General features: G+C 54.3%; 2 protein-coding genes across 4 annotated transcripts; both read right to left on the bottom strand.

Annotated features, from left to right (window-relative positions):
* Positions 1–15: 15 nt before the first annotated feature.
* Positions 16–7104, bottom strand: EIF3D (eukaryotic translation initiation factor 3 subunit D). 3 transcript variants are annotated; one of them, XR_012674494.1, is made up of 15 exons: positions 6961–7083; positions 6443–6576; positions 6083–6128; positions 5554–5690; positions 5369–5454; positions 4798–4870; positions 4546–4661; positions 4194–4326; positions 3422–3569; positions 3044–3174; positions 2506–2591; positions 2092–2282; positions 1542–1684; positions 458–738; positions 16–162 (listed from the first exon to the last, which is right to left on the bottom strand). XR_012674494.1 is itself a non-coding variant. In XM_075156214.1 (15 exons), the coding sequence occupies exons 2-15, from the start codon at positions 6563–6565 to the stop codon at positions 149–151; spliced, it is 1647 nt and encodes a 548-aa protein (XP_075012315.1). In that variant the 5' UTR covers positions 6566–6576; positions 6961–7104; the 3' UTR covers positions 16–148. The 3 variants fall into 3 exon arrangements, 2 of the variants coding, with proteins under 2 accessions (XP_075012315.1, XP_075012320.1); XM_075156214.1 differs by having other exon boundaries at positions 2153–2282; positions 6961–7104; XM_075156219.1 differs by having other exon boundaries at positions 2153–2282; positions 4546–4658; positions 6961–7051.
* A 13813-nt stretch (positions 7105–20917) lies between these two features.
* Positions 20918–27476, bottom strand: CACNG2 (calcium voltage-gated channel auxiliary subunit gamma 2). The gene is made up of 3 exons (XM_075160879.1): positions 25964–27476; positions 22086–22226; positions 20918–21609 (listed from the first exon to the last, which is right to left on the bottom strand). The coding sequence occupies exons 1-3, from the start codon at positions 26217–26219 to the stop codon at positions 21074–21076; spliced, it is 933 nt and encodes a 310-aa protein (XP_075016980.1). The 5' UTR covers positions 26220–27476; the 3' UTR covers positions 20918–21073.
* Between the last annotated feature and the right edge of the window lie 470 nt (positions 27477–27946).

Below are 27946 nucleotides of genomic sequence, written 5' to 3'. Positions count from 1 at the left end.
ACACACCACACAGCGTCACCCAGCAAAAGTCACTTTATTCCGCTTCCCCCCCTCGCCCTGTCTGTGCGAAGAGGCGGGGGCCAAGGCGCTGCCGCCACCCGCCCCTCCGGCCGCGGGCAGGGGCAGGGCCGCCCGGACGCTGCGGGGCTCAGCTCTCCTCCTCTGAAAGAGAAGAGAAACAGTCATGAAGCGAAGGCAGCCGGGGAGAGAAAACCGCCCAAAAGCCCCAAATAAACCCTCTCCGCCAGGGAAACGCCACGGGGAACAGGAACAGCAGAAGCCCGGCGCTTCAGGGCGACCCACCCCACCCCGCGGCGCCCGTCCCCCCGCCCCCGCACACCTCTCCCTCAGCCCAGGCCGCGGGCACGTCACTGGGAACGCCACACTTGGCGCTCCTGAGCAAGTTACGCAGCGACCTAAAATTTCCATAATAACAATCACCAAGTATGCTACGAACCTTCCTCTTCCTCTTCTTCCTCCTCATCCTCCTCATCTTCATCAGAGCTGAAGGTGCCATCAGGCAAGCTGTAGATCCGGATCACCTGCTTGTTGGGGTCCTTGAGGATGAGGTACTTTCCCTCATCCAGCTTCATGCAGATGTCGATGACGCATCGCAGGATGCCCCAGGCGTTCTCTATGCTCAGGTTAATCTGGCTGGCAAACTCATTCGGCTTGAACTGCTGCGTGCCCAGGATCACGTGGCGGGCAGAGTCCTTCACGTGGTAACGGGATACGTACCTAGGGGGGCAAGAAGAAACCAGAGGGGTATCAGGTGATTAAGCCTAGCCAGCAGAAGAACGACACCAAGAAAAGCAGCGTGATCATCTCAGTTTTATTTTCTGGGCTGAAAAAATCCTAATACTCCAACACTGAAAGCTGAGAGGATCTCCTGGCCACGAGCTGTCAATCAGTAATGTACCTCGAATCCTTCCACCACCCCGAATCAGATAGGGTGGTACAAAAGATACAGCAGAATTAGTCCCGCAGATAAAAATTAAGCAATAGCATGATTAGCTGGGAGTTTGGAATTAAACAGATGCAAATGCATCAGTCCCATACCCGAGGACGGAACCTAGGATTGCAGAACCACTAGTTAGCAGATGCCTCTTGTTCATCATCCACAGTACAGACTCAACTGATTTTAAGCCGACAATTTGAAATGGGCTGTGGTGATACCTCCCCTCCACCCAATTTCTCATTAACAGGGCACTGAGGACCTCAATCAAATTCCTGACAGGTAGCACAGCCACTGCATTTATTTCCCTTGTTGGCAATCTCAGGAAAGAGGCTGAGAGCCGCGGAGGCCGTCACATGCATGAGGTCTCACGAGGTCAGTCGCAGCGGGGGGCACATCAGCCGTATGCTGCGGGGAAGCAGCTTACACCAAGGCTGGTGCGCTCATCGCAAGCTTTCCCCCCTGGGCCACTCAAACGCGGGGTGATTTTATGATTACTCATCCTACAAATGGTTCACTTTGACATATAGTGGGTTAAATCATGGAAAATGCACCTGAAAGATGTTTGGTGTGAAACCCGTCTTACCCTAGTTTAAGATATTCTGATCCAGCCAGCAGCGCGCAACAAGTCCAGCGGGCCAATTTGTAGCTGTTGTTTTTCAGCTCTGTGGCAATCACAGCTCCTCTCTGAGAGTCGAGCTTCTGGCGCCAGTCTACTCCATTGCAATACTGAGAGGAGAATCAAAACTAGGGTCAACCGAACAAGCCAGCAGCAGTCACCTCTTCAGCCATCTTGACAATACGTACGGAAGTTTCTTCTGTCTACCCTACAATACCGTACAAGGGAACGCGAACAGCAACCTACAGGGGAAGCCCTTGCACCGGAGAGGGAGAAGAGCGAACAGCGGGGATTGGCCAACATCTGGCGCTGGTTAGGAAAGGAATTTTGTGAGGGAAGCATTCACAAGGGAACAGACTGGCTACTGTGCCAAACACCTGGGGACAAGAGGGTTCAAACCAGCTACCTCGCATCTGGGGGAGAATCCCATCAGCACTGCTCATCCACCAAAGTTATTGGTGGAACGTAACCACCCGGGGGACACCGCCAGATGTTTGTCTCATCTTGCCTGCTGTACCTGGCATGTCAGGCAGCAGTGAAGCAGTTAGAGCTAGCTTTGGGATCTTGTTCTTCCTCACCCTGGAATCCCACTCGTTCAGTGTTTTGATGTTGATGAAAGACACTTCTCCATTTGCTCCTGTCATCACGCCATCATGTTCACAGCGGACAATGAGATCTATATCATCTCCCAGCTTCCACCTTCGGTATCTGCCAACAAACAACCCAGCTGGTTATTTCTGACCCTTATTCTCTTCCAGATCTATGCAAGCATTCAACAAAATCCTTTCCTCCTCTATCCGTTCACCGTGAGGACGTCCAGGAATCCCTCTCGTGGTAAAGCTTCTATTTACTCCTGACTCATTTTGCCTCTGTATGACACTGACAAACTGCCCCCTTGCCAAACCTGGGCATCAGAGAGAGATCAACACACCTGTATGCAACAGAGGCTACTTCGTTTTTATCCATGTCATCCTCCACAAAGGGGTTTGGGTTGGGAAACTTGTATTTCTCCTTTCCCTGCAGAAGAAAACAGAAGGACATGTTAGGAAAAAAACCTGAGGGAGCTCTCCCCTACTGGATAAAAGTTTTCTTACAGCAACAATAGCTAATTTCCCTTACACAGAAAAATGCTAAAATTAAGACAGCTGATGAGAAGCCTCATCTTCGCATTAGTCACTTCGCTGTAAGCAGTACTTCTTCAGCTTCACTAAGTGTACTCAGAAGCCTGCCTGCTTCACCAGTGGGAGTGGGATTTCTTCTTTGCAGGATAAGAAGGTGAAAATCTTTCTACAACAAAGTCACACTGCTCACCAGAAGTAATCCCGCCTCTTTCAAAACTGAATGAACATCAGTGTAAAATACCTTTGTCAATTAAAATGCTCTGTGCTGTATTAAAGCAGCCTTAATGAAGTCTCTTCTTGAGACTCTCTGAAACACAGACCCTACTACCCAGCACTGCTCAACCTTACCATCCTCAGACACTGCTGGGAGAAGTTATGGTTGATGTAGGTAGCTTCCATGGCAAGGTTGCGTGGAGAATTAAAGGAGTTGCCCTCTTCCTGTGGTGGTTCGTTGGCTGTTTCACTCACTGTCAGGAGGTCTGGAAAAAAAACCAGACACACGCGGTGACACTCAGGAGAGTAACTACGTCAGCTTCAGTGAGTCTCTAGCTCCACACTGCAGCAGAACAGTACTGAAGTCACCCCCACAGCTAGCACAGTAACCAGCTTGTTCCAGGCGTCTCAGTCTGGACCCTGAGACATAGAATAAAGTAGAAAAAAAAAACATAAAGAAAACTAGACTCTTTTGCTACCATAACAGCAATTTCTTTCAGGCTTTTTCCTCACCAAAATCAGAATTGTCCCTCTTGTCAAAGAAAAGCTTGGATCCAACTCTCTGGACAATGATGTCCCAGGAATAGACAGAGCGAGTGCAGCTCATCAGTGTGGCCAGGATGGCATCTGTGGCAAATACATTCCCTTGGGTCTTTGCCAGCTGCGGGTACAGGAGGAGGAGCAGAAAACTGTGTTTCAGCAACACGAACAGACACCCCTTCCCTTCCCCAGCCAAAAGCAGAAGTGTTAGCAAACCAGATCATGAATTTATTCTCCCATGCTGAGGAAGCTAGACTGGTAGGTACGTCACCACTTGCTAGACAAAGCATGAGGTACTACCCAGCAATCCAGCCCCACCCTCACAAGGAAGAGGTAAGAAACCCACTACAAAATGTGAATTCTGTTGGGAAAAGGCATGGCTCCTTATGCTGATCGGGTCAGAGAGAGACATCTCCAAGCCTTCCTCATCTCCAAAGTAAAAACCTCAAGAACCAGGTCTCTGACATGGAAGTTTCTTTCCCAACACAGCTCAAGTACCGGTCTGCTTGCCTTTCCAGAATTACAGCTTTTCTTTGGCCAGTATTCCTAGCTTTACATTAATCTAGCTCTGCCTTGGACCTAAGAAAAATAACAATACCAGCTAGTGCTTCTTTTCCTTTGCAATCTTAGGGATCTGCAATTTTTCTGCCCTTCTCTTAACTTTGGTCTGACAGTGACAGTTGGTCTCTAACAACAGCACGCACCGAGAAAGACACTATTGGGTTTTACAAACCAGTAAACATACCTTTCGGATGACCGGGTCATCAGTAGTAGTGACGGTATGGAAGATGCGCTTAATGCTCCTGAGTAGCTTCTCATTCCTTGTTGTAATGCGGTCGAAGGCTTTGTCATAGTATTCTAGGGCTCCACAGCACTCTCTGCAGAGGTAAGAGGACCATCTTGATGCCCCCCCTACAGATAACACCACCCGCAAACCAGAGGGGACTGAGGGACCTGTCAGATGTGTTCCATTACCTCCCCCTGCTTTGGGTACCTCAGTGAGAACACTGGGACCAGGCCAGGAGACCCTCGCCCTCCCGCTTTCCAAAAATACGGTCCGTTCAGGAAGCAAGCACGTGGCTGCTTTAGGAACTCACATGTCCTGTGGCTCCGACACCTCCAGGTAGCGCATCTTCATCAGCCGAGGGAAATCCATCTCTTCTTTCACCTCCCAATCGCTGCGAACTTCAACAGAGGAGTCACGAGGCTTCTGCTGTGCGGCCAGAGGTAGGACAGAGAGAGAGAGAAACCGAGACGCAGCACATCAGGATTTGTGCACGAGGAGCTGCCCCGCGAGCGCAGCCAGAGAAACCAAACCAACACAGGGCGCAGAAAGCCTGCTAGTTTACCTGTGATTTTTGGTCCCATTTCTGCCTCACTCCAAACTGCTTCTGAAATTTCTTTTGCAGGCGCAAACGATCTCTAAAATGACAAACATGAGAAAAGCCATGAAGAAATGTTCTCGATTCCGATGTGCCACAACCATTCCTACGCTTCCAAATTACCACGAGAGGTGCAATGCTTTTAGGCAGTGAGCCACTGAAACATTTGCTGAGCTGTCTGTTGATCAAGATGCCCGAGGCATTAAAAGCTCTGTTCTTTGCATGGAGCAGCTCTTTAAATATTTTCATCTCCAAAGACTGCAATGCAGTTTTCAGAAAGGGTACGCTCTGTTTTAAATCATCGTGCTTACTTTCTAAACATGATTCAAAAATCCTTCTGAATTCTTCGATAGATGTTTGAAACCCACGCTTATAACTACTAGTGACATCAGCAGAACATCAGACTTGAAATATCCTGAAATTCTTCTTTGCTGACTGTTCGCTCTAGTGGCTTCTGTTACAGTAGCTTAACAAATTTAACAACAGTATGTTCACACACTCCAACCCAAGTACGGTACGCTCATATCTGCAGCCTCACCTCTCCTTCTGCTTGGCACTCTTTGGCAGCGTCTGCATGCTGAACTGCAGCATGTTCCGACGGTCCTTGTCTCTCCGAAGGTTCCTCTGCAGAAATGACAGAAAGAAAAAAAAGAACATTTTAGTTGCAAAATAATTCCGTGCTGCTGAAGCTCTCCTTTGAGCCTGTTCCTGAAAACACATCACCTGTGCAAATCGCATACGATTCCTCTGATAGGCCGTTTTCTGCGTTCGTGCTGTATCCACCAGCTGGAAGCTAGTCTCATCCTCCTCATGAAAATATGCATATTGACTTCCGCCACCAAACTGTGACGAGTACTTGTCTGGAAATAAAACAAAGCACCTTGACACCAAGCTTCTAGGAAAAAAAACCCTGACACTTTGCCCCTTTCTGCCCCCAAATTCCCTCCAACTGCCTTCACCTAAGTCTGAAGCGTAAATTGGGACTCCTGCCTTACGCCAGTGTGTTTCCTCCCCACTCTAAGCCTCTCTGAGAAGCCCCAGTCATGAGGCAGTACAGAAATCAGGAGTAAGCCCTAAGGACAGGGAGAGCCCCACAGAGGTCTCCCAAGGGTGAGGCACGCTTCCTAATTTAAGAAGCCTCTCTTGCTGAGGTGTGCAGGTAACCACCAAGGCGGGTGTGAGACGTGAAAGCAGGAATGACGCTTGAAGAAAACTTTGTAGGAAATAAACCGGAAGAGCAGACAACACGTACTTGTGTATCTTTTATCCTGATACGTGGCTCCTGTCCAATCTGCCACCTAAGGACAAACATAAATAGTCAAAATAAGCGACTATTCACCTGACAGTTCCCCCCCCACCTCTGACTTCAAGCAGCAAAAGCAAATACTGCTGTACGCTCCAGAACTACGCCTTTCAACTCCCACCTCTACTTGCCAGCCCTGCTAATTGTTCACACCTGTGGTAAGTGTTAGGCTGCACTGCAAATGGTGTCAGAAGAGCAGCCATGGTAGTAAGAAGCAAAAGCCGGTGGCAGCGCGCAGAGGTGGGATGCCAGAAGGCACATGGGGCTCGTTCAGTGGCAGCCCAACGCGCCGTGGCACGACTGAGGTACCTTTCCCAGGCGGTCTCCTTTACTGAAGGGCTGGTAGGGCATGTCCCTGAACTGCTCGGGCACGGCGCAGGGGCCCCAGCCAGAGGGGTTGTCCTGGATCACGGGTGTCACAAACTTCGCCATTTTTTAAACTTCTAGAGTGGATAAAAAACAACAAAAAAACCCCAGGCCCTCAGCAGCCGCGCGGTGGGCCCCGCCGCACACCCTGACGCCCGCTGCGGTGGAGCACCGGGGGCCGCGGCCGTGAGCCCGGCACAGGCCAAGGCGCGGTACCACCGTGAGGGGAGGGCGGGGTGGGCACCTCCGCCTGACAGGCCCGCACCGCGGGGTGGGCGGGGTGAGAGGGTGCGGGGAGCCCCGGTCGCCGCGGCCGCGGTGTGTGCGGGGGGCAGGGGCGGGGACCCGGCCCCCACCGGAACCGGTGGCAGCGTCGGGGCGGGGCCGGGGGTCCCGATGCCCGCGACGGGTGCCGATGGGACGGGGGACCGGCCCCGGGGCAGCCCCGACACCCCTCTCACCTGCGCGGCCCCGTCACGGCCCCGATGGCGGCGGATGCGGCGGCGGCGGCAGCGGCGGGCGGGGGAAGAGGCCGCGCGCAACCCCGGCCCGCCCTTTAGGCGTCAACGCCGCGCGACAGCAGCGCCGCCGAGCGCCGCTGTCGTAAAATTAAAAGAGGAGCGCGGCTGCCGTAAAGCGCGCGCCCCCCCTCCCCCCCCGAGTACGCAGTACGTGACGGCCATAGAGCTGTATGCGAGCCGGGCTAGAAAAGCCGCGGCGCGTGGCGGATGGACGCGAGCGCCCCTCTGACACATTCCGCCAGCGTCCCGGCGGGCTGCCGCGCCCGGGCCCGGGCCGGAGGGGGAGGGGGGGCTGCGCCCCTGGCCACAGCCCCCTGGCCACAGCCCCCTGGCAGCCGGAGGTTTCTTCCGCGTCCCGCTTCGTGGCCCAGGGCGTCGGAGCCGCCTGTCGCCGCTGCTGAGGGGCGGCGGCCCGGCGGGAGGGCGCGGGGGCCGGCGCGCAGCGTGAGGCTGCGGCCTGTGTGTGGCCGGGCGGCGGCGGCCTGTCTGCCTCCCGCCCGGGTGGGCCTTTTGTCGCGGCGGTGCCGCTTTCCGACATTTCGCTCCCTCCTCATGACCGCTTAATGACAAAAATGAGCAGGAGCGGGAAGAGAGCGGTGTTAATGATGGCAAATTTGCCCCATCGATTAACAAGCTTGGGTTTGACTTTTCAGTAGGAAAGCCGGGGGTGATGCATGACAAAGCCGTTGTGTTTGTACCTGGCTGTCACAGAGAGGAAGAAAACGTTATTTTCTGTGATAACCAAACAATGGTGAGGTGTCAGAAACATCTTCTGCAGCGGTAATGATGATTAAACTTAATTGAAATGTGGAACTTCTCTTAGCAGAAGTGCTTAAGCCTACGGTAGGCACATGTCTGTTGGGAATGGTTTTGGTGTAATTGACTGACCTGATAGCAACGGGGTGGGATAAGTAGTCTAACAAACTTCCTCCTCTCGTTTATCCTCTAATCTCGTGAAGATATCTTGGGCTTCGTGAAAACACAAGGGACCACCCAATCTGAGGAATATTTTTTTTTCTTTGGAAGAACTTGAATTCAAATTACCTGGCCTAAAATCATGTATTGGAAGAATACTGATCCTTGGCTTAGTCAAATGAAGACTTCAATTACTAGCATGCAGTCGCCCATCTGGTTGTGCCAGGTTGTTTCACAGACATGAGATGGAATTATTGTGAAGTCTGGTGGGTGAATTCCTGTTTTCACAGATAAAAATGGAGATGGAAGTTAAGAGATTTATGACTTTGATAAAGAACAGACTTACAGGGCTCTGGACAAGAAGTATATGAATAAAGCCATGTGTCAGGACAGGGAACATGACTTAATGCTGCGCTTCTTAATTTTCTCACACACACAACCTCTTGAAATAAAAATATATTCCAAATTACGCAACGGTCTTGTAGAAAAGCAGGTACTTTTCAGGTTGTAGTTGTATGATCATTCAACCGACTTTGTGTCTTAGAGATTGTTACAAAACACTTGACTTTCAGAGGTAAAGATGTGCGAAGAATAGGAATTGCAGTTGCCCTTGCTGTGTTCACAGTGTGGTGTTCAAGGTTTTGCATTGTCCCTGGTGGCTTTCCTTGACCTGCTGGCGGGGAGACCTAGGACTGGAAGTTAGGATTCAGCCCTACGGCCTCTCTAGGAGACCATTAAATTACTGCATTTAATACAGCATGTGCCTCAGATCCCTGTCTCTGTAACTGGGATAGTATTTCTTCTCAGGGAGTGAGGGCAATAAATCATTAAATCTCAGATGTTCACATGCCAGAGTGATTGAAATTTTCTCTACCCCTAAAAAGAGCAGGATCCGGTTTACAGATCTCTCCAGCTCACAGGCTAAAAACTAACTCTTTAGAGAATTTTGCTGGGTGTCTTTTACCTAAGAAGAGTCTAGATCAATATTTTCTAAGCAGAGGTGTGTGCATTTTCTCTTTTATTTACCACTTGTAATTCCTCCTTGAGAAAGAACCGAAGCCGCAGCTGTCTCTGCTTTGCCAAGACACCCTGCCATTAATCAGAAGTGGGATTATTAAAGCACTTTTCCCCGCTAGCGAAAAAATCCACTTACAGAAATACAGTTTATAAAATACAATTTGTAACTGTCTCACCTAAACAGCCTTTTTAGAGACAAATATCATTAGTGCTGGAACTGCCTCGCTGGTCGCTGGTGGTGGCTCGGTGCGATCCCAGCTCCAGGTAACCCCCGCAGCGCCCGTCCCTCGCCCTCCCCAGCCGGAGCAACGGGCTAAACGGGCTCAGAGGGGCTGACTGGTGGAAGGAGTTGCTATGCGCGTGTCCTGCTTAGGAGATGGTGATAAAAGGAGCAAGAAGTCCTGAAGAGAAAACTGGACTAAGGAATGAATGAAGAGAAGCAATGATAAACAGACTGATAAACCTTTCCACGGCTTCCTCCTCACTCCCGAGCCTGCGTGAGGTGCTTAAAGGAGAACGTAACGCCGCTGCTGTCTCCCAGAGATGACAGATCGTGTGCAGTTTGGGCTTGGCCGACAGACTACCTTTTCTGGGGACAGAGTTGGGCATAGGCGTGGGTCGGAGGAGAGAACATGCATAGGGAGTGCCTGGTACGGGATGAATGCTCCTCTGGGTATGGACACAACCTTCCAGTTTCTTATCAAGGGGAAGAGAGGTTCTAAGAAAAAAAATCCAGTCTAGAAGAGGGTAAGATTTGCTGCCACATTTTTAGGTCAAATTTACTAGAAGAGGGGCGGGAGCGGGTCTGTCTCGCATTGCGCTTCGCAGCAGGCACTGCACCTCCTGTCTCCTGTGCCGTGCTGCGGCCGGGGCCGCTCGTCCTGTCTCGCTGACCCCGCAGGCTGCTGCCGCAAACGGTTCGCCGCCCGGCCTCTAGCTTTCGTTAAAGGCACGTGAGATACGTCGTTTCCTGGAAAAGTACTCAAAATACACTTGCTTGAAATCATTTGATCCTTGATCCATAATTTCAGCTCATCAGTTAATTAATCACTTAATCAGTTAATAAGGCTAATCACTCTACCCTGGAAGATGCTCATGAGAACAGCCAGGATAAATTGCTCCCATCTGGTTTTCTGTTCTTGTCTCCCACTCCTCCGTTTTTTGGTCTCTGTGCTGGTGTTAGCAGATCCGTAAAAGAGGGGATTGTTCCAGCACCGTGGCTGTTCCAGTCCAAAACCTTCACCACCATCAGCCTCTGTGGCATTTCGGGGCTTGTTGGGGAGCTGTCGCTCTGTGAGCTGGCTCTGCGTTGAGCAGCAGCCTCCTCTTGCTGAGTGAGGACAATATGCAGCTCAGGCAGTGTTACCAGAGGTTTGCCAGGTTTAAATGAAGGAAAGCAAGTCCAAGCACCCAACCCGTTAGGGGCCTTTCCTAGAAAACAGATCACCTCTGCCTCGACTGAAGATGCCTTGGAAAGCCTTAAGACAGGGGTTGCTTTCCAGCTTGCGTGACTGTACTTCCACTCAAAGAGGTAGCTGAGGATTGGAAAACTAATGTTTACATTAAAACACTATTTTCTAGTAGTTCCTTTTCTCCTTCTTATAACAAATGCATCACAAATAGCCAGTTGGGTTCTTTTTCCTCACTAAAGAGCAAACACACCATACGCCTGTGCCATATGCTTAGTCTCCACTGCCCCGTGACTCTTGACAAACCCAGAAACCAAGGGAAAGAGTCTTCAGCCTTAACGCCTTCCCCCTCGGGAGAAGCCTGACTTTTACACACCTCTTCAGGTCAGACTCTTCTTCCGAAGTCATCGTCGTCATCTTTAAAGCAGCAAAACTCACTGCTGGCTCCTGGGCTCTCCTTACAACCAACCTTGGCCGTATATGGACTGGCTCCTGCCACAGGCCGGTGTTCATAGGCTGGGAAACCCTCTGTCCTTCCCTGACCTTCCCCCTCGCATCCCATCTTTCCCGTTGCACTTGTATCTGCCTTCTCAGTCTGCTGTTCTCCCAGGCCAGGTGCTTCGCTGTGACACGTGGCCTCCTTTCCAGCGCCTTCACACCGCTCCCGGGTGCCCTGGGGGCTGAACTATGAACCTGCCCTCCTCGCATGGCAGTTGCTCCCCAGCTTTTTCAGGGAAACGCTTGATTGGATTTTCAGGAACCCTGGAAAAACGGCCATAAAGCAACTTTATTGTGCATGTGCTGTGAATCTGATTTTTAATTTGCTGCCTGTGCGATCTAGCGGGGCTGGAAGCAGGTGGCACCTGGCAGATTTGCTGCGTGCGTTCAGACCAGCCATGTCCGTACAATAAGGTCCACGCAGGGAATGTGCTGAGTTTATTATTCGTGGTAGCAGATAGTGCTTTCACTGCGAGGCTTTCTCCCTCTTCCTCCTCCTGCCACACTGAGCTCTCCCCGCGGCTGCTGGGCCGGACGGACTCGCCCTCAAGGACAGACAGAAACCTGGCAAGGGCAGGCTCCCCCTTCTTAAACCATGTTGCTTCTGTAGGCTGGGCTCAGAGCCTGGCCTTGCGTTGTCTGCTCCTTCCATGCTACCAGGAAAAGCCACAAATTTATGGTGCACCCAAAAATTGTCTTTCTCTGAATTAGTGCTGTCTCTTGCCTGGCTTTGACCGGTTTTATCACCAGTGTCAGATCTCTCCCAAGGCTTCTGTAACTTTGTCTATCAGGGCCTGGACCACATGTATCGTCGAAGAGGCAGTGTGTGTCATGCTCCGTCCTCGTCCTTGGCTGCTGAACACTGCCCTTTCCAGAGCTGTAGAAGGAGCCCGGGTCCGGCTGTCTCCCCGCAAACTGTCAGCAAGATTGCCTCCTTTGATCTCCACTCAGCGCTGGATTTTATCCCAGCAGCCAACAGGCTAATTCCACAAGTTTATTCTACAAAGCTCAATTAGAGCAGCTGGCGCCGGCAGCGTCCCTGCTGGCTCCGAGCCTGCAGAAGGAGAGGAAAGCTGGTGCAGTGGCTGGGGAATGAGCTTGGGAGTCCACAGGCTGAGCCACAAATCCCTGCTCTGCGGCTGTCCTCCAGGCCACCCCGGTAAGCCATCCCACTGGGAGCTTGGCACCTCCATGCTGCTCAGGGAGGGACAACATTTCCCTGCCTCACCGGAGGAGAAATACATTAGAGATATAAGCCATCGTGGTGATGGGGAACCGTGTCAACAGAGGCAGAAGGAGGTCATGGCTGCTGCATCTGGAAAATGCTGCATAGATCCAGCCGGACCAAGGGCAGGGAAGAGGATGGGGCCCTGCGTGATGGAGGGTGCGAGACACACCGTGCCTTCTCACCACTGGGTTAGCGGTTTGCTTTTCAGCTGCGGGAGCCCTGCTCCGTGCCCTGTGGTTCTCCAGTGCCTGCGTTATATTCAGCACTGCCCTGAAAAGGATCCTGTTGTGTGTGAGCAGAACCGCAGGCAACACGGGCTTTCTTTACAAAGGCCCTTGCCCAGCACAGAAGGACCCACAGTTATTTCCTTCAACATCATCAGCGTTACAATAACCTCTATAAAAAATCAGAATCTTCTGGGGCTAAACATGCTCTGCAAATGCTGCTGCCTGGCTGGTCCCTCCTCTGGAAAGCTTTCTGTTTATGCCAGCCAGGCAAAGAGGTCTAAGCAGGACGTCAGGAGGCACAAAGAGAGTCCAAGCGATTTCTGCTAGGGAGCAGAGTCGAATCCCATTTGCGCAAGACCTAGTTATCAAGGCAATAAGGAGTCGAATGCAGATGCTACCTATGTATAACATGCTGTTCCCCTCCCAGGGACTTTCAGGAAAGCCCCTACAAAAGAGAACAGCGGCAAGGGACACGCAACAGCCCAGCGAGCCGGTGGTTGCCATTCCCTTCCCTGCCCCTCGGTAAGTCAGAGGCGGGGCTGGTCGACACGCTTGGCCGGGGACAAATGTGCGTCTTGGGGTACAGGGAGTGCGGAGCCTCGGGGCTATTCCTTCCTCTCCTTTTGAGCAGATTTCAGCGCCATCTGCTCTCTTCTGTCTTTGGAGGAGTCAGCCGGGCGCTTTTGTCCCTTCTGGCAAAGCCGTGCTGCGTATGTCCCCCATCGGGCGTCAGGCACCCCGAGGCAGCTGGGAAGGATGCGCACTCTCAGCCTTGCTCCAGAAAGCTCCCACTGCAGTAGCCCAAGGTCTTCCTTTCTCTCCTCTTCCCTGTCCGCAGCCTGTCCCTCTGGATGAGGCACTTCCCAAGGTCGCAGCTGACTCCCAAGGTCAGGACCAGGCTTTGCTGTGGCCTCTGCAGGAGGGGATGGGAAGGGACTGGGGATGGGAAGGGACCTTCCCTCTACTGCTCACTCCCCAAAAGGACCCACAAGCAGCGCCAAGCCCTCGGGGGAGAGCAGCAGGGGCAGGAGGAGACGTGGGGCAGCCATGGGACTCCCTGACCTGGGAACTGCTCCGTGGGATTGCTCTTTTCTCTGCACATGTGAAGTATCTCCCCGCTAAACGCTCCTGGGCGATCCCTGGCCCAGCACCAGCCAGAGACCAGAGGAGCTGCAAAATTTAGGGGAGGGGAGGTAGGGAGGCTTGCTGGGACATGCTGCCTTGAACCTCACGGCCACACCAAGCTCAGGGTAAGACCTTTGTTGTCTGCCCTCCCCTCCTAAAATCATACCTGCCCCTGGGCTGGCTGAAGACTGTTCCTGGTGGGAGTGAGCCGAACCCCCATGTTCGGGGGGGGTTGTTGTGTCCCCTCTGAGCTTTCCTGCTGGAAGGAGAGGGGGAATGAGGGGAAGCAGGTAATGAGGAGCCCTGGCAGAGTGGAAATGGTCCCCGGCCACCCCTGTGCACCAGTGGGACACCGGGCAATGGTCCCACTGCTGCATCTCCGGTGGGAGCTGTGCGGCTGCTCCAGCTCCTGCACGGTGCGGCTTTGAGACTCCGCTGCTGTGCCCAGCTCGTCCCACGGGATGGCACTGCCTGCTCAGGAACGAGCAGCCAGGCCGGCGCTCCTGGCAGGCATAAATTCAGCAAATTAAACGGTGGTGGCAGATTCTGATTGACAGGTCCCTAGAGAGCAAAGTCCCTTGTTTTCTCCATCCCCGAGGGGATCAGGAGCAGCAGGAGGAGCAGCAGCAGAGAAAACCCTTTCCCAAGCCCAGTGCTTTGCCCTTGTGGATCTGTTTCTGGGACTCAGCCCATACCCGTATATCTCGACCCCTTTGCTGAAGCTGCCGGTGCTGGGCCAGCCGGCTCGTTCACTGCGGACTTTCAGCAATGTCAAGAGCTGACCACTGCAGAGGACACCGAGGCCACGTCGTCCGAGCCCTCATTGCACACATGAGCTGTTGCACCCTGGTCGCTTCGTGCCCGGGGTGCAAAGCCCGGAGGTTTCAATAAAGGGCAAGCAAAATGAGGCCAGCAGGGTTTGGCGTCATTCGCACGTTACTCCTCTCCGTGGTGTAAAACTGGCACAAATGACAACGCTTTGCCAGAATGGTTCACGTCTGCGTTGGCTCTGCTGAAGCCAGGTCAAAGCTGGGATTTGCAGTCCGGGAAGATGAGGGCTGGGCGAGCACCTGGCTGCCAGTCTCCTGCCTCTGCTGCTGTGCCCACGGAGAGCAGCATGGCCCATCGGGGTCCTGGCTTCTCTGGCGGGGTCCTCACTGCAGCTCCATGCCTGGCAGGTCCTCAGCACCCCTCTACCAGCCGGTGGTTGACGACTTTAGGATGGAGTATCCACCATGGACACTGGGACATCACAGATGTCCGCCCTACCCTTGTGGGCACAAATCCCCAGGAAAAGGTCTTTTTAGGACCTGTCGCCTCTCCCGGGTTGGAGAGGAGTTTCTCCCCTCCATGGGACATTTTGGCTGCACGGCTGCTCTGGAGCTCTGTGGAGCCACCAAAATACGGTGCAGGTGCACTCGGTTTGGTCAGGACTTCTTATAAATGCCCCGTCTGGGTGAGGAGCAGCATACTGGGCAGCAGCCCCCACAGGGTCCAGCTCCATGCCTCAGCTTAGCAAGAGAGATGACTTGTTCTCCGCTCTTGGAGGGAAAACTCAGGCTGGTGGCATTTAATTCATACCCCCTTAATCTGTATAGGTCCTTGGCTACTCTTAAAATTTACCCTCCGTCTGCCTCCCTTCCCTACCAAAACTGTTGCCTCTTCTTTCTGTCTCTCCAGGGGGTATCCCAAAGGGCCTGGGGAGAGGAGGGAAGAAGCCCCCAGCATCTGGAAGGCACCCAGGGAGGGGATGCCGAGTCATCTGGAGCCACCTCAACCCTCGGACAGACCTCCAGGACATTCAGCTGGCCTGCCCTTTGCCAGCCTTGCTGACCTAGTGGCTTTTGTTAGGTTGACTGTACTTCCTCAGAGACTCCCTTTCTCCATCAGTTCTCCTTCTCGAGCCTCTCCATCCTTGGCCTCGGCGCTTGGCTTTTGGAAGGTGAGATATGTGGCTGTCTTCCTCCACCGTGTCAATCCTCACACACAAGCAAGACAGTAGGCTTGTGTGTCTGACACTTGGCCTCTCTCTGTAGTCATTTGGCACTAAAAATTATCTGCAGAGAAAAGTACTGGGCTCCATACCTGGGTCTTAATTTCCTCCCTCACCAAACCATTATTACTAATTACCGCTCCTAGGTGTTTAAACCACTACAATGATGCTGTTAAATGCCCGGCATTAATTTAATAGCCGAGTATCTGGGTTTCCCCACATGAGGAGCTCTCAGAACATCTCCCACAGAAGCAAAACCCAGCCAGCCCTGGCTGTGGTCCATACGAGAGAGGCAGCAGAGGCGCGGCAAGCACACGTTAACGGCAGACCAGCACCGGGAGCCAGGCGTTACTCAGCAGGAAGCGCTCCCTTGCCCCGTACCATCCCCCAAAGAGAGCCCCCTCTTCAGCCATGCTGCCTCCGTGGCAAGGGAAGACCTCGCACCGCTGCCAGCGCCGGGCGGCATCCCTGGGGCAGAGTGTGCCCTCTCGAGTTTGGATCCTTTGCCAGAGCCATCCTAGGGGATTGCTCTGAGTGGGGCAGTGTTCTCCCTGGCAGATGCCCTGCCTGCCTGCCTGCCACCCATCCCCAGCCAACGTTTGAGAGAGTGTCCTCAGATTTGGAAAGGGGGCTGTCAGAAATCAGCCCCATGCATGGCCAGGCGCTGCTTTTGTCCAGCACCTGAAAGCAGGGGTTGGCCATTGCCCCCAGAGAGGGCCCGGGGCTGGGGCGTGACGGGGACCTGGCTGAAGGCATCAGACCAGACTTTACCTGCTGCATCTCCACTCCTGCTGTGCTGCAAAGGGCCTGCTGGCTCTCCTCCCCTACTGCTGGGGCTTGGGACTGGGGCGGGGGGACTTTTCCAACCCAAATATTTTAAGTGACCTCTCAGTCACAAGTCTCCAGCATCCCCAGGACCTCAGTGGCTCAGTGCTGTGGAGAAGACCCTGGTGCCCTGCTCACCCCTGGTATACCCACGGCCTGCTGGAGCACACAGCCAGCACTGGGAGAGGCAAGCAAGTGGCATAGGGAGCACTGAGACCCAGGAGGGGCACAGGGTAACATTTTAGGGTCTCGCACCCACCCAAGTGTTAATGCACTCTGGGAGAGAGGGGGAATGAGGGCTCCCGCCCACGCACAAGCCCTTTGCTTTCAATGCCGCCCCTTTAAGACATCACTTAATATGACAGATTAATTAGTTAATGTTTGTAAAGTGCTTTGAACATGAAAAGTGCTGTATAAGTGCTGAGTATTCATATTAATTATTATGGCATGGAGGCTGGCTCCATCTGAGCAGCATTCCCCAGGCCTAATTTCAGGCTGGTGCTGTTTCCCTGCCTCTCCCCCTCCGTTGCCCCATCCTGTAAAAGCCAGAAGGAGAAGGGAAGAAGCAGAAAACATAAGACCATCTGCACCCTGCGAGGAAGGAGCCCCTCATGGAGTCGTGCAGGGGGGCTGAGCCATGCACTCCCTCCGCTCCGGGCAGGGCATCGCCTGGGAAGCAAACCTTCCCCAGTGCCCCACTGGCATGGGGGGGGATGAGGGAGCACCCTCTTGCCCCTCCAGCTTTGCAGCAGGCCCGGGTTGGAAACATTGCAGGGAGGATGGAGAAGATGCAGGAGGGTTTCTCCAGCTCATCCCACCCATCCCTAGGTGGGGGCACCCTGCACTGGTGGCGGCTTCAGAGCCAGGCAAGGAGATGGGGGTGGGGTGAGAAGGTTTTGGGGTCTGTGAGGTAGACGGGGAGGGGAGGCGGCTGCGTCCTAGACGTGCGCGTGGCAGGGCTGGGAGCTCCCCGGCGTCCCCCGGAGCCGGTACCTGGCCCGCTTTGCTGCCTCTCCCCTCCTCGTGCCCTCCTTCTTGGCGAGGCTGCTCCTGGGAAGGGTCCCCGGAGGAGGAGCAGAAATGGGGCGGCGGGTGCCCCCGATTACCTCGGCGGTGAAGCGTCCCGCCGGCTGGCCCCCAAAATGTGTGTGCTGAGAGGCACGCTGGGGAGGTGCGGGGTGGCTGTGAGGTGCTACCAGGGGCCCAAAGGAGAGGGGTGAGCTGGAGGGGGTGGGGCTGAAGGGGGGGGCCCCACAGGTGCCGGCCAGGGAATCCAGATGCTGAGCACCGGTATCGACCTGCTGCCCTTCCCTGTCACCCTCTGAGCTGGTGGTGGTGGCGTCTGGCGGGGATCCTGGTCCGCTCCAGAAAGCCATGGAGGGTCCCACGGCAAACGGGAGCCCAGCGGAGGGGGAGGGGATCTCGGCGCATTGGTGGCACCCCTGCTGCCGGTGGTGGGGTGGGAGGTGAGGGGACATGCCGGGAGCCCGGTCCCCTTTGCAGGGCTCTCACCTCCCTGCCCTGCTGCCACCTCACCTGTTTCTGGGTCTGCAGCGCCGGTTGTAAGTAACCCCTGATCTGGGCTCCAACGCTGAGTATTTCCACCAGGCAGCCACTGCCAACCCAACTACTGAGGAAATCACCAGAAATCCCATGAGTGGCTGAACAAAACCCCAAAACAATGTTATGCCCACTTTCTTTTCTCTTTCTTTTTGAGCTCTCGAGCCTGTGCAAATTCTGAGCTCGCTGGTGGTTCTTGGATTGCTGCCACAAGAGCTGCTGTCTTCAGGTGGGAGTTGGGGCATCGTCCTTTGTGGTTACACCACCCCGGGAGGAACGGGACAGGAGGGTCAATGCTGGGGTCTGAACAGGGGCTGGAACGGATGTTTTGGAGGGCAGCAGGGAAAGCCAGCATGCGTGACTCGAGTTTATCTGCACTTACTTCAAAAAAAGTTGTGCAAACCCATCTCCTCTTGCCTCCTCCTTCCTCCTTGTTCGCAAAGACCCGCTTGAGAAGAGCAGTTGAAGCAAGACCTACCGCTGAAGAGCACAAAGCTGTCTGCAATAGTTGGCTCTCTTGCTGGGTTTCCAGGTACTCCTCCGGCACAGTGGTACAATAAATCCCCCCCAATAAATCCACATGAATGAGGACCACATTATAAAAAAAAAAATCTTTATTTCATGTACCAGGATTTTTTTTTTTTTGTCATTTTCTCTTTTTAAAATTTTTTTTCTTTTTAACAGTCTGAAAAAAACCACGAAATAAAGAAAATGGAGGTTGGTTTCTTGTACTGATTTGAGCTGGACATGAGCAACACCCTCGGAAAAAAGCTTCCCCGCCAGCCCTCGCCTCCCGCACGCGCTCCCCCCTTCCCGCCTGGCCCCGGGGGCACGCTCGGCCCTGTGAATGCTCCCCAGCTCCGCGCCGCGTCGGGCGGGCGAGGGCGGCTGGGGATGGAAACCCCAACGCCGCCCTCCCTCTGCGCCGGGGTCTGGGAAACCGGCTTTACCTTATTCCTTGGGGGGGCATGGCGGTGGGGGGGTTCCCTCTGAACCTTTTTTAAAGGGCTGGGGGGTCACGGGAGGGGGTTTCTGGACACCCAGCCAAGCCGCTCACCTCCTCTTGCCTTGTGATGCCGTTTTTGGGGGTGACCCCCTCCTGTTGCTGCCCCACCGCCCTGCCCTGGGGTGGGGAGGGGGGGGTTAAAGTTGGGGGTGGGGGGGTAGTGCAGGGAGGATCAGGCTGCTTTTAAGCAGAAACCCCGCTGGGACCCAAAGCAGGGGACTGCGCGGCTCCTAAAACTGGAGCAGCAGGAACAGGGACGGAAAAAAGTCGAAAAGTGGGTCTGAGCTGCCGAAGGGCTCGGCGCCATCCTGCAAACCCTCAGCCTCGCGCCCCAAAAGGGGCCCTGTCCTTGCCCCGGGCTGGCCGGCGGCTCGTGGGGTGTCACAGAGTCCCCCAACCCCACACTCCCCTACCACCACCTCCCCTCCCGCCTGTACCCGCAGCGGCCATCGTGGGGGGAGCTGGATTAAAAGGGGTCTCTGTCACCCCTGGCGCCCCATTCCCCCGGCACGGCAGGGAGGGAGGGAGGGGGCTGCGGCCAGGCCAGGGGTCCTGGGGCGGGATGGCGGGGCCCAGCTCGCCTCGCCGCTGTGGATGAGACCGCAGCAGGCCAGGACCCCCCGGCGAGGGGGGGACAAGGACAAAACCCAGCGGGCGTGGAGGCGCCCGGCGGCCTTGCACCTCTCCCTGGCATGGCCGCTGCGACTCGGGGGGGCTCAGGCCCAGGGCAGGGGGCTCCCTGGGGTGGGGGCTGGGGGGGTACGTGTGTCAAGGCCAAGCAGCCGGCGGCTGGCTTTGGGTCAGGGTGGGCTGGCTGTGCCCAGGGAGGGACAGGAGCAATTTCAGGGGGCGGCTTGCCATGCCCCAACATGGCTGCAGCCCCACTGGTGGGACCGAAGGGGGGTCCGGGCAGATTTTGGGGGAGCTTCCAGAGCATTCACAGGAGAGCGTGCGCATGCCCGGGCAGTCGTGCGCGAGAGTGCCGCCCCCCCGTCGGCACGCTGCCCTCGGCTTTGGCCTCCCGCATCCCCCCCAGCCTGCAGCATCCTGAAGGGATGGGAGCCCCGGTTCCCTCCACCAGCCCCCCGCCCTCTGCCTGTGCCCCCACCCCGCTCCCCGCTGTCTTTTCCTTTTTTTTTCACAGTTTAAAGCTGGAGAAAACAAAAATGAAAAGAAAAAAATACTATCTGTTTTTCTTGCAAGTAAATCCACTTATTATATTTACATTTATTTATAGCTGTTGTTTTATTAAAAAAATTGCCACTTTTTTTTCTTTAAGAAACCTTTTTTTGTCCTTGTGTGTGTGTGTGTGTGTGTGTGTGTGTGTCTTTATTTACTGTGTCTGTTTGCTTTTTGCACTGTCACCATTAACCCCAGGGTCCCCAGGGCCGGGAAGCGGGGACCCCCTCTGGGGACACTGCGGAGGGGTGACTCAGCATCGGCTCCTGCGCTCCCTAGGGACAGGAATCACTCTTAACCCCTATGGACCCACGGCAGACGAGCGGGTCCCCACGGATGCCGGGGGAATGGAGAGGGTTGCGGTTGACCCCGGCACCCCGGGATCCTCCGTAACCGGCCCACGGACACCGAAGCCAAACCCCCATCCCCTGTCCCCCGAGGATCCCATGCTGGGTTAAAGGTAAGTGGGAAACAAACTGTAAAATTAAAGAATAAAACCCCCCAAAATCCAAAGAGCTGCCGCTTCCTCCTCCTCCTCCTCCTCCTCCTCCCACTTGATTTATTGTCGTTTGTTATTTCTTGGTTCCCTTTTGTTTTTTTTTTAAGTCTGTTTTTATTAAATGTTAAAATAATGGTACATGGGAAATCATGCATTTTCTTTTAAATTTATTTCTATTTTTTAAATCTCTCTCTCGGTTTTAAAGTTTTTCTTTTTTTTCCTTTTTTCTTTTTCTTTTTTTTTTAAATAATTTTTTCACTGTTGTCTCTTTCCTCGCGTTTCCTTTTCGTTTGTTTGTTTGTTTTTTTGTTCGCTCGCTTGTTTGTCTGCTTATCTGCTTGTTCGTTGGTTGTTTTTTTGTTGGTTTTTTTTTGTTTTTGTTGTTTTTTGTGGATTTTTTTTTTTTTTTTTTTTTTGCGCATTGGGAAGGTCCCCACCCCCCCATGGGGCGCTTCCACCTCCTCCTTCCCACCCCCCTGCTGCCCCCTGCCCCCTTCCACCCTCCCCACCCCGCAGCCCACCCCACCTCCTCCTGCCCGCTCCTGCCCCATTTTCAGCTCCTGGCGACGGCTTCATACCGGGGTGGTCCGGCGGTTGGCTGTGTTGGTGTGGATAGAGTCCTTGTTCTCTTTCTGGATACAGTTGTGAACCTGGAGGAAACTGTTATCCCTGTCGGAGTTGTAGGTGGCGGTGGGGGTGGTGGTTGCCTTCAGCGGGTCCCTGGTCAGGGTGTACATCGAGATCTCTGTTGATGGGAGGGTGTTGAACCCTTTGATCCCGACGGGAGAGGCATCCCTGGAGTGTGAAGGCTCGGTGGAGCGGGAGCTGGAGCGGCTGCGTCTCTGATAGCGGTACCGGTAGCTGGGGATGCGGGTGATGGCGGAGGACTGGAGGTAGTCCGTGGCACGAGCGTTGGCGCGCAGCTGTTTGTGCCGGTCTATGAACATGTGGACGGCCAGCACTCCCACCATCTCGGCTATAATGAAGGACAGGGCCCCGAAGTAGAAGGACCAGCCGTAGGAGTAGCTGTTCTTCTTGGAGTCGCTCTTGGAGGGGTCTCCAGCGTTGGCTGATATGTATACGATGATGCCAATTATATTACTCAGACCTGGCGGCCGGCCGGTGAGGGAGAGAGAGGGAGACGTCAGGAGGGTCACACAAGGCGGTGGTGGGGGCCGTGGGGTTGAGCTCCTGCCCCTGGGAGGTGGGGATGGGAGGGCCCCCAGCCACCCATCCCCTCCCGGTGGGCAGCTTTCCTTGGGAAAGCCGGGCAAGACCCTCTTCACGTGCCTGCAGTCCAGGCTGGTCCCTGCGAGACGCTGGACGCAGGGAAGCCCTCTCCCTCCAGCAGCTCCCGAGCAGCAGGACGGGCCCTGCCTGCAGGGCGCTGCTGCCTGCCTCTGCCAGGCGAGCAGCGGAGCAGAGAGGCATCCTTGGGAGGCTGCTTTCACCCCGAATAAGGCTCATCAGGGCTGGGAAACACACGCGCTCCTGTCCAGGCAACCGTGCCCCTGCAGGTGGGGCAGCCCCCCCCCACCCCCCGGAGCCCATCTCCGGGGCGTCAGGCCCTGTGCATCCCTTTACCTGCGGACACGAAGAAGATGCCGGCACTAAGGATGATGTTGTGTCGGGTTTTGTAGAACTCGCTGGCTGCAATGCAGAGTCCACCCATGAAAAGCAGAATCACGCTCAGGATCGGGAAAATACTAGAGGCTCTAACAGCCCCTGCGGAGGAGAGAGGGAGGGGGCAGAAAGAACAGCGCGGGTGTGAGAGAGAGGAAAAGGAGCACAGGGGCGAGGGGACGGGGGGACCCGAGCACGTTTTGTGGGTGGGGGCGAAGGGGAGAGACGGAGGGCAACGTGGGCGGGGAGATTAATTCAAGGAGGGATAAAGGCATCGGGGGACAGAGGGAGGGAGAGAGAAACAAAGTGTGTCAGAAAAAGCGAGTGGTCCGAAGCAGCTCTCCCGCGCCCTGGCCGCTGACACGCAGCCGGTGGTCCGATGCACGGAGGCAGAGGGGGCTGCGGGGCTGGTGGCTGAGCCGGGAGCCTGCCCGTGCTGCCTATGCCCCCTCACGCTGTCTTTTCCCCCGCTTTCGGGGGGACTACGGGCTGGAGGGAGAGCCCTGGCACCATCCGGCTTCTCCTCCTGTGGGGCGCTGCCGCTCGAGCCCGCTCGTCAAAGAGCAGCAACCCAAATGCTTCCCACGGAGCTGCTCAATCTCGAATCCTCCTGAAAAGGCACGAGCAACTCAAGGAGAGATTTTTTTTTTTTTTAGGGCGGAGAAGGAGCTCCTGGTGCCGTGCACTGCTCTGCGGCTGCAGTGAAGACTGAGAAGCGAAAGTCCCAGCCCTGTGCACCGAAACGCGGGGCTTATCCTAGTGATTAAACAGCTGGGCTCCTTCCAGAGGGCAGTGATGGGTTCGGATGTGCCAGCTGCCACACACGCACGCTCTCCATGGGTCGATACGGGAAGAGCTCAGCCAGCAGAGGGCAATGGCATAGATGCACGTATATGCTCATACGAGCATGCAAAACATACCCCAAAGCTTCTGGGGGGACTCTCTTGTATTCACTCAGCGAAAGGCCAGGACTGTGTATACGCACACCCAGGCACACACGCACACATGCACACACTGTTCGTGGGCTGTTCAGTGGGTACCAATGGTCTGCCTGGGTTCATGTTGCCAATATTCACATTTTTTAACTAGGAAGGCCTTCCCTCCTCCCTTCCCAAGAGAAAATAAGCTGTTAAAGTGTGAAATGAAGCCTTGCTTGATAAAGAAAGCTATCAGATGGGCTGGTGCAATTCTGCTTGTGGAGCAAAGATCTGGAAGAGGGGATGAAAGCTAATCCCTCTTTGCCTGCAAGAATGAACCCTGCTGAGGCAAGCGCAGGACTTTTTCCTAAGCGGGCAGAGACCGTGCTTCAAAGACCCTGTTGGCATCAGTATCCTACCAGGCACAAGCAGTCGGCTCTTTGAGGGGGGCCCTAGCCCGCTGCCTGTGCATGGGGAATGCAAAAGGCAGGGAGAAACCTCTCTCGCTTGCTTTCCGGTTCTGCCTGGCTGTGTTTCAGGGAACAGAATAGTGATAATAACCATCTTAATAGCTTCTGGAAAGCAAAGCGGGATTTGACAATGCGAAGCTTAAACGGCAGGAAGCAAACATGAGGCAGACACCCGCTGTTCAGAGGGTTTCTAGAGGGGTGCCTGGTCAGTCCTGCAGCCTGGCCCTGACCACATCAGTTTTATCTGGGTTTTAATTCTGAAATTCACCTCTGTTGGGAGAACACAAAGTTGCCGGCTGACATGGGGAGCTGTGGGCGTTATGTGGTGGGGGAGGACAGCAGCCTCGCTCAGCCCCTGCTTTCTGCCCCTCAGGAGGACCACGCCACCAAGAGAGGGCAGAATCTCATCCAGTCTTCCTGGGTCCAGAGCCTTTGGTCTAAAGAGAAGGGGACTCATGATGGTGTTCGGATGCTCCCTCATATCATCCGTCTACCCTCTAACGCGAGTTAGAGAGTGTCTTCTAGCAAAGAAATGCAGGGGTGCTTCTGCTTGCTCTCTGACAACAGGCGTTTGATTTCAAAAAGCCTAAGACACCTTATGTGGACGACTGGCAGAAATAAAGTCTAAGCCCTTCTAGCCAGGCCACGGACACTGCCCCACAATTGTCTGGTCCCCTGAATAAGGCAATCGCCTAGTCTGATACTAATAAACAACTTCCTAGCTGTTCTTGCCAGTGCCGCTCGGCATCGCCCATGCAGAGCGCCCAGGGACTGCGGTTTGGCAGAAGTCCTGGGAAGAAGCTGTTCAGTGGGGTCCCTCTCCAGTCAGGTCTAAGCCAGCAGAAATCCCTCTTCCCTCAAGAGTGACCCAAGTAGTCCTTTATTGACTTGCCAAATCCCTCTTTGAACCTGGTTCTTTCTTAAGAAGGGCTCTACCCTGGGGACACTGTCAGGTCCTGACATTGGGCCAGTTTTTGTCTTCAGATCTTGTTCCCTCTGAGGGAACAGACCCATCCTTCTTGAGATGTTCGCCCCCTTCCCCCAGCTCTTCTTTCTGAAGTGCAGCTGATGCTGCAAGCAGCTTCCTCGCTCCCAAACAGCTCTGCAAAAGCTGGTTTGCCCTCAGAGGCAGCCTGCCCAGTTGCTGTGCCAAACCGGATCAAACCCCAGTCTTCAGCTCTGCCGTTCAGGGGCCTCGCAGCGATTAAGAGATTGATGCTGCAGAGAGGCATCTGAAAGAAGCAATCTCCCTGGGTTATTTACAATTTACAGCGGATGAAGAACTGTTTGAGAAACCAAGAGGAAGCAGCATAAGATCCGCCTCTTTTCACATACAAATGAGCCTCACAGAGCCTAAATTATCTCTCTCATCCCTGCCGCAGGGCTGGGTCTCCACATCTGGCTTGGAGCACGCCCAGATGACAAGGAGCTATTCTGAAAGACTCCCGGCCTTTGGAGACCTCTGATGCTTAACCTTGAGAGGTCGAAAGCTCTTATCTCAGATTTCTGAAGGGAGAAGATCTCTTCTCGTGATGTCAAAAGGCATTGGGCTTGTGGAGGGAGGGCGGGATAGCAAGGTGGGGACCTAAGAGGAGGAGTGATCCCTGTTCAGCTGTGCTAAAGGAAGAACAAGTTCCTGCTTCTGGGGCAGGTGGAAATGCTGACTTGTGGTCAGGGAGGGCAACACACGATGTGGGTCTGCCCTGCTGGCCAGGCTGCCTTCCCTGTCCCCATGTGCAAAACGGTGTGAGTTTCTCCCGCACGTCCCAGGCTGGACTCGGAGCTCAGGTTAGGTTTCCTTATGGAGATGCCGTGTGCCCGGGGTACAGTACCTCTCCCGAGGGTTCTTCTTTCTGAAGAAAGGACCAGGTCCTTTCTTCAAAGGGCTCTGACTGTCCTTATTCCTGCTTCCCGTTCCCATCACTGAAATCACTAAAACCAGCAAAGATCAGATCTGCAGCCTCTGTAGGCAAGTGGTGTTTGGGGAAAAGTGAAGACAGAAATAGGTGCTCCTCGGACACAATCCAGCTGGTTTCTTAAACCTGATGCAACTGGAGTATCAGGTAAGGAAATATAAACTTCTTCTGCTTTAGGAGGACACACACACACACTCACACTGCCCCAGCTAGCCCAGTCCTGACCTTATGCCCACTCAGCAGCTCTCCAATGGATTTGAATTAAGACTCTGGAGTTATATCATAATTAATTGCCGTTAATAAAAAATGCCACTGGTTGTTACTATGAGTTCGAAACTTGCACTGTCTCATGGGCAGGGCCCCAGGGAGGTGAGAGTGGAGCTGTTTTGGGGGGCTGGTGAGCCTCTGGGGTCACCTCCTCTGGCCCGCTGAGCCTCACAGGTCCCAGCGTCTGCACCACCCTACCTTCAGAAAGCAAAAGGCACCCGACGCTAGCACCTACAAGCCGTTGCAAGGAGAAGAGCCTGCGGACTTACGGAGGAAATATTCTGCTGTATCGGCTTCATAATCTGCATCCTCAGGGAAGTGATCGATTTGCTTACACAGACCTTTAAAATTCCCTAGGGAACAAGAGAAAAAAAGAACAAATGAGAACACCAAAACCTGCCTCGCGGGAACAGCTGCCCTCTGTGTCGCCCTTTGTGCCTGCCCTGCCTTCCTCCCAGGCAGCACGCCCGCTACTGTACGGATGCCCATTAAATGCCCGGGTACCCTCCTCGCGCACTCACACATGTATCTCCCTCTTATTTGCACAGGAAGATGGGATTCGCTGTCCGGATCCAGCCTGTCGCCCACCTAGCCCAGTGCCCCTCGCTCAACGCTGGGGAGGACCAGAGGCTTTGGCCGGCAGGTGTGACTCCTGCCGCAGGCGGAGAGGAGAGCGCTGCCAGCCTCTGCGGGAGGCGGGATGGGAAGAGGAGGTGGAGACTGGGTCACGCTGCGAAGCACGAGGGTCAGGGTCCCTCCCCTCAGCATCGACCGGCGTAACTGTGGGTGTTTGTGTTTCACCTGACGTGGTCTCGGTGGGTCCCAGCAGTGCTATGTACGACAAGGTGATCGGGTTTAGATGGAAAAGTGTTTGTTTCTCTCAGCTGTGAATTTGCTGCCTATTCATTTCATGGGCAGATACATCCTGTTGTTCTGGTGCGGTACAAGAAGAGCAAAAGGTCTTAATCTACTTTCTCCATATGACTGCTCGTTTTTGCATACCTTTATCAGGCCTCCTCTTGTGTTCTCTTACAGACTAAGGCTGCAAGGAGCTTGGTGCTAGTGTGTGTGTGCAGTTCAGCAGCAAAACACCCTTTGCACTGGGGAAGCAAAATCTTCTGCCATAAGTGAGGGAAGCTGGGCTGGTTACCCTCAGTTTCATCAGGCTCGTTTACATACAGGGCCTTCTGCTAGCTTTAGTCATGGGGCACCCCTTTTCACACACTCCATGACCAGCAAAGCCATCCCAGCAGGAGGCCAGCATCATCTTTCCAGTCTTTTGTCATCTGGGATGTCTAGCAGGCTCTTATTTTCGTCATTCATGTCTCTCTTCTCTTGAAATCAGGAATACCACTCCAGAGAGGTAATCCTCAAGCGATGTTATCATCGTGATCACTGGTGGACTAGTATCTCAAAGGATCAGGTTGTTCACGCTTGTACAAGGGTGACCATGTGGAAGGCAATTTCATTATACCTCCTGGGATTCCCCCAAACTTTTTCTCCTGCCTTCCATTTTCTTCTGGACTTTTGCACTGGCTGGCCATTAACATAAAACTGATGGACATAATCTGTTCAGAAAGGAGGAATGCAGTGTCCGCATGAGGTGCATGGATAGGCATGGTGATCCCATGGGGCCCCTCACCAAAGGTCAGCCACCAAAGTGGCTCAGGCTGACTGATCCCTCAGCAGAAGAGTTTGGAGCCCAAGTCTGGAGAGTGACAAATGATGTGGCAACCTGGGAAAGCCGCTGGCCACCCTGGCCCTGAGCCCAGCCGCTGGACCAGCTGGGTGTGCAGGGTGAGGCGACAATGAAGCCACCACACTTGTGGTTGTTGCCTCTGGGAAGGGTTGCTTGCGAGGAACTCAGAGCTCTTCCAGGCCAACCCTACCCAGACTGAGACCTTCAGGGACTATGTCAGGTCCCCAAGTCATGTCTTGGAAGGTTTATTCCAGATGAATTCCAATGATCCTTCAGGTATTTGGGAATAGCTGGAAGAAGGACCAAGCTCAAAGCATTTCCCCTGAGTTTCTTCTCAAGGCCATGCCTTGCTGGAGCAAGGTTTGGGATGCTTTGGAAGGCAGTGCTGAGCAAGTAGCTGTAAAAGGCAGGTAGGTGGGTTCCTCTAGGTCAGCTCCCAAGCTCGACTCCTTCTGCATCCAGTCGGCTTGTATCTGATGCTTCTGAAGATACCTATCGCCTTTAACTACTAGTTCAAAGCGCTTCCATGAAGAGGCTAGGGACAGCAGAGAGG

This window comes from Calonectris borealis, chromosome 1 (genome assembly GCF_964195595.1).
Source record: "Calonectris borealis chromosome 1, bCalBor7.hap1.2, whole genome shotgun sequence".
Lineage (NCBI taxonomy): Eukaryota > Metazoa > Chordata > Aves > Procellariiformes > Procellariidae > Calonectris > Calonectris borealis.
The sequence above is the reverse complement of the archived record's forward strand: the minus strand, read 5'-3'. Positions and strand labels throughout refer to the sequence as shown.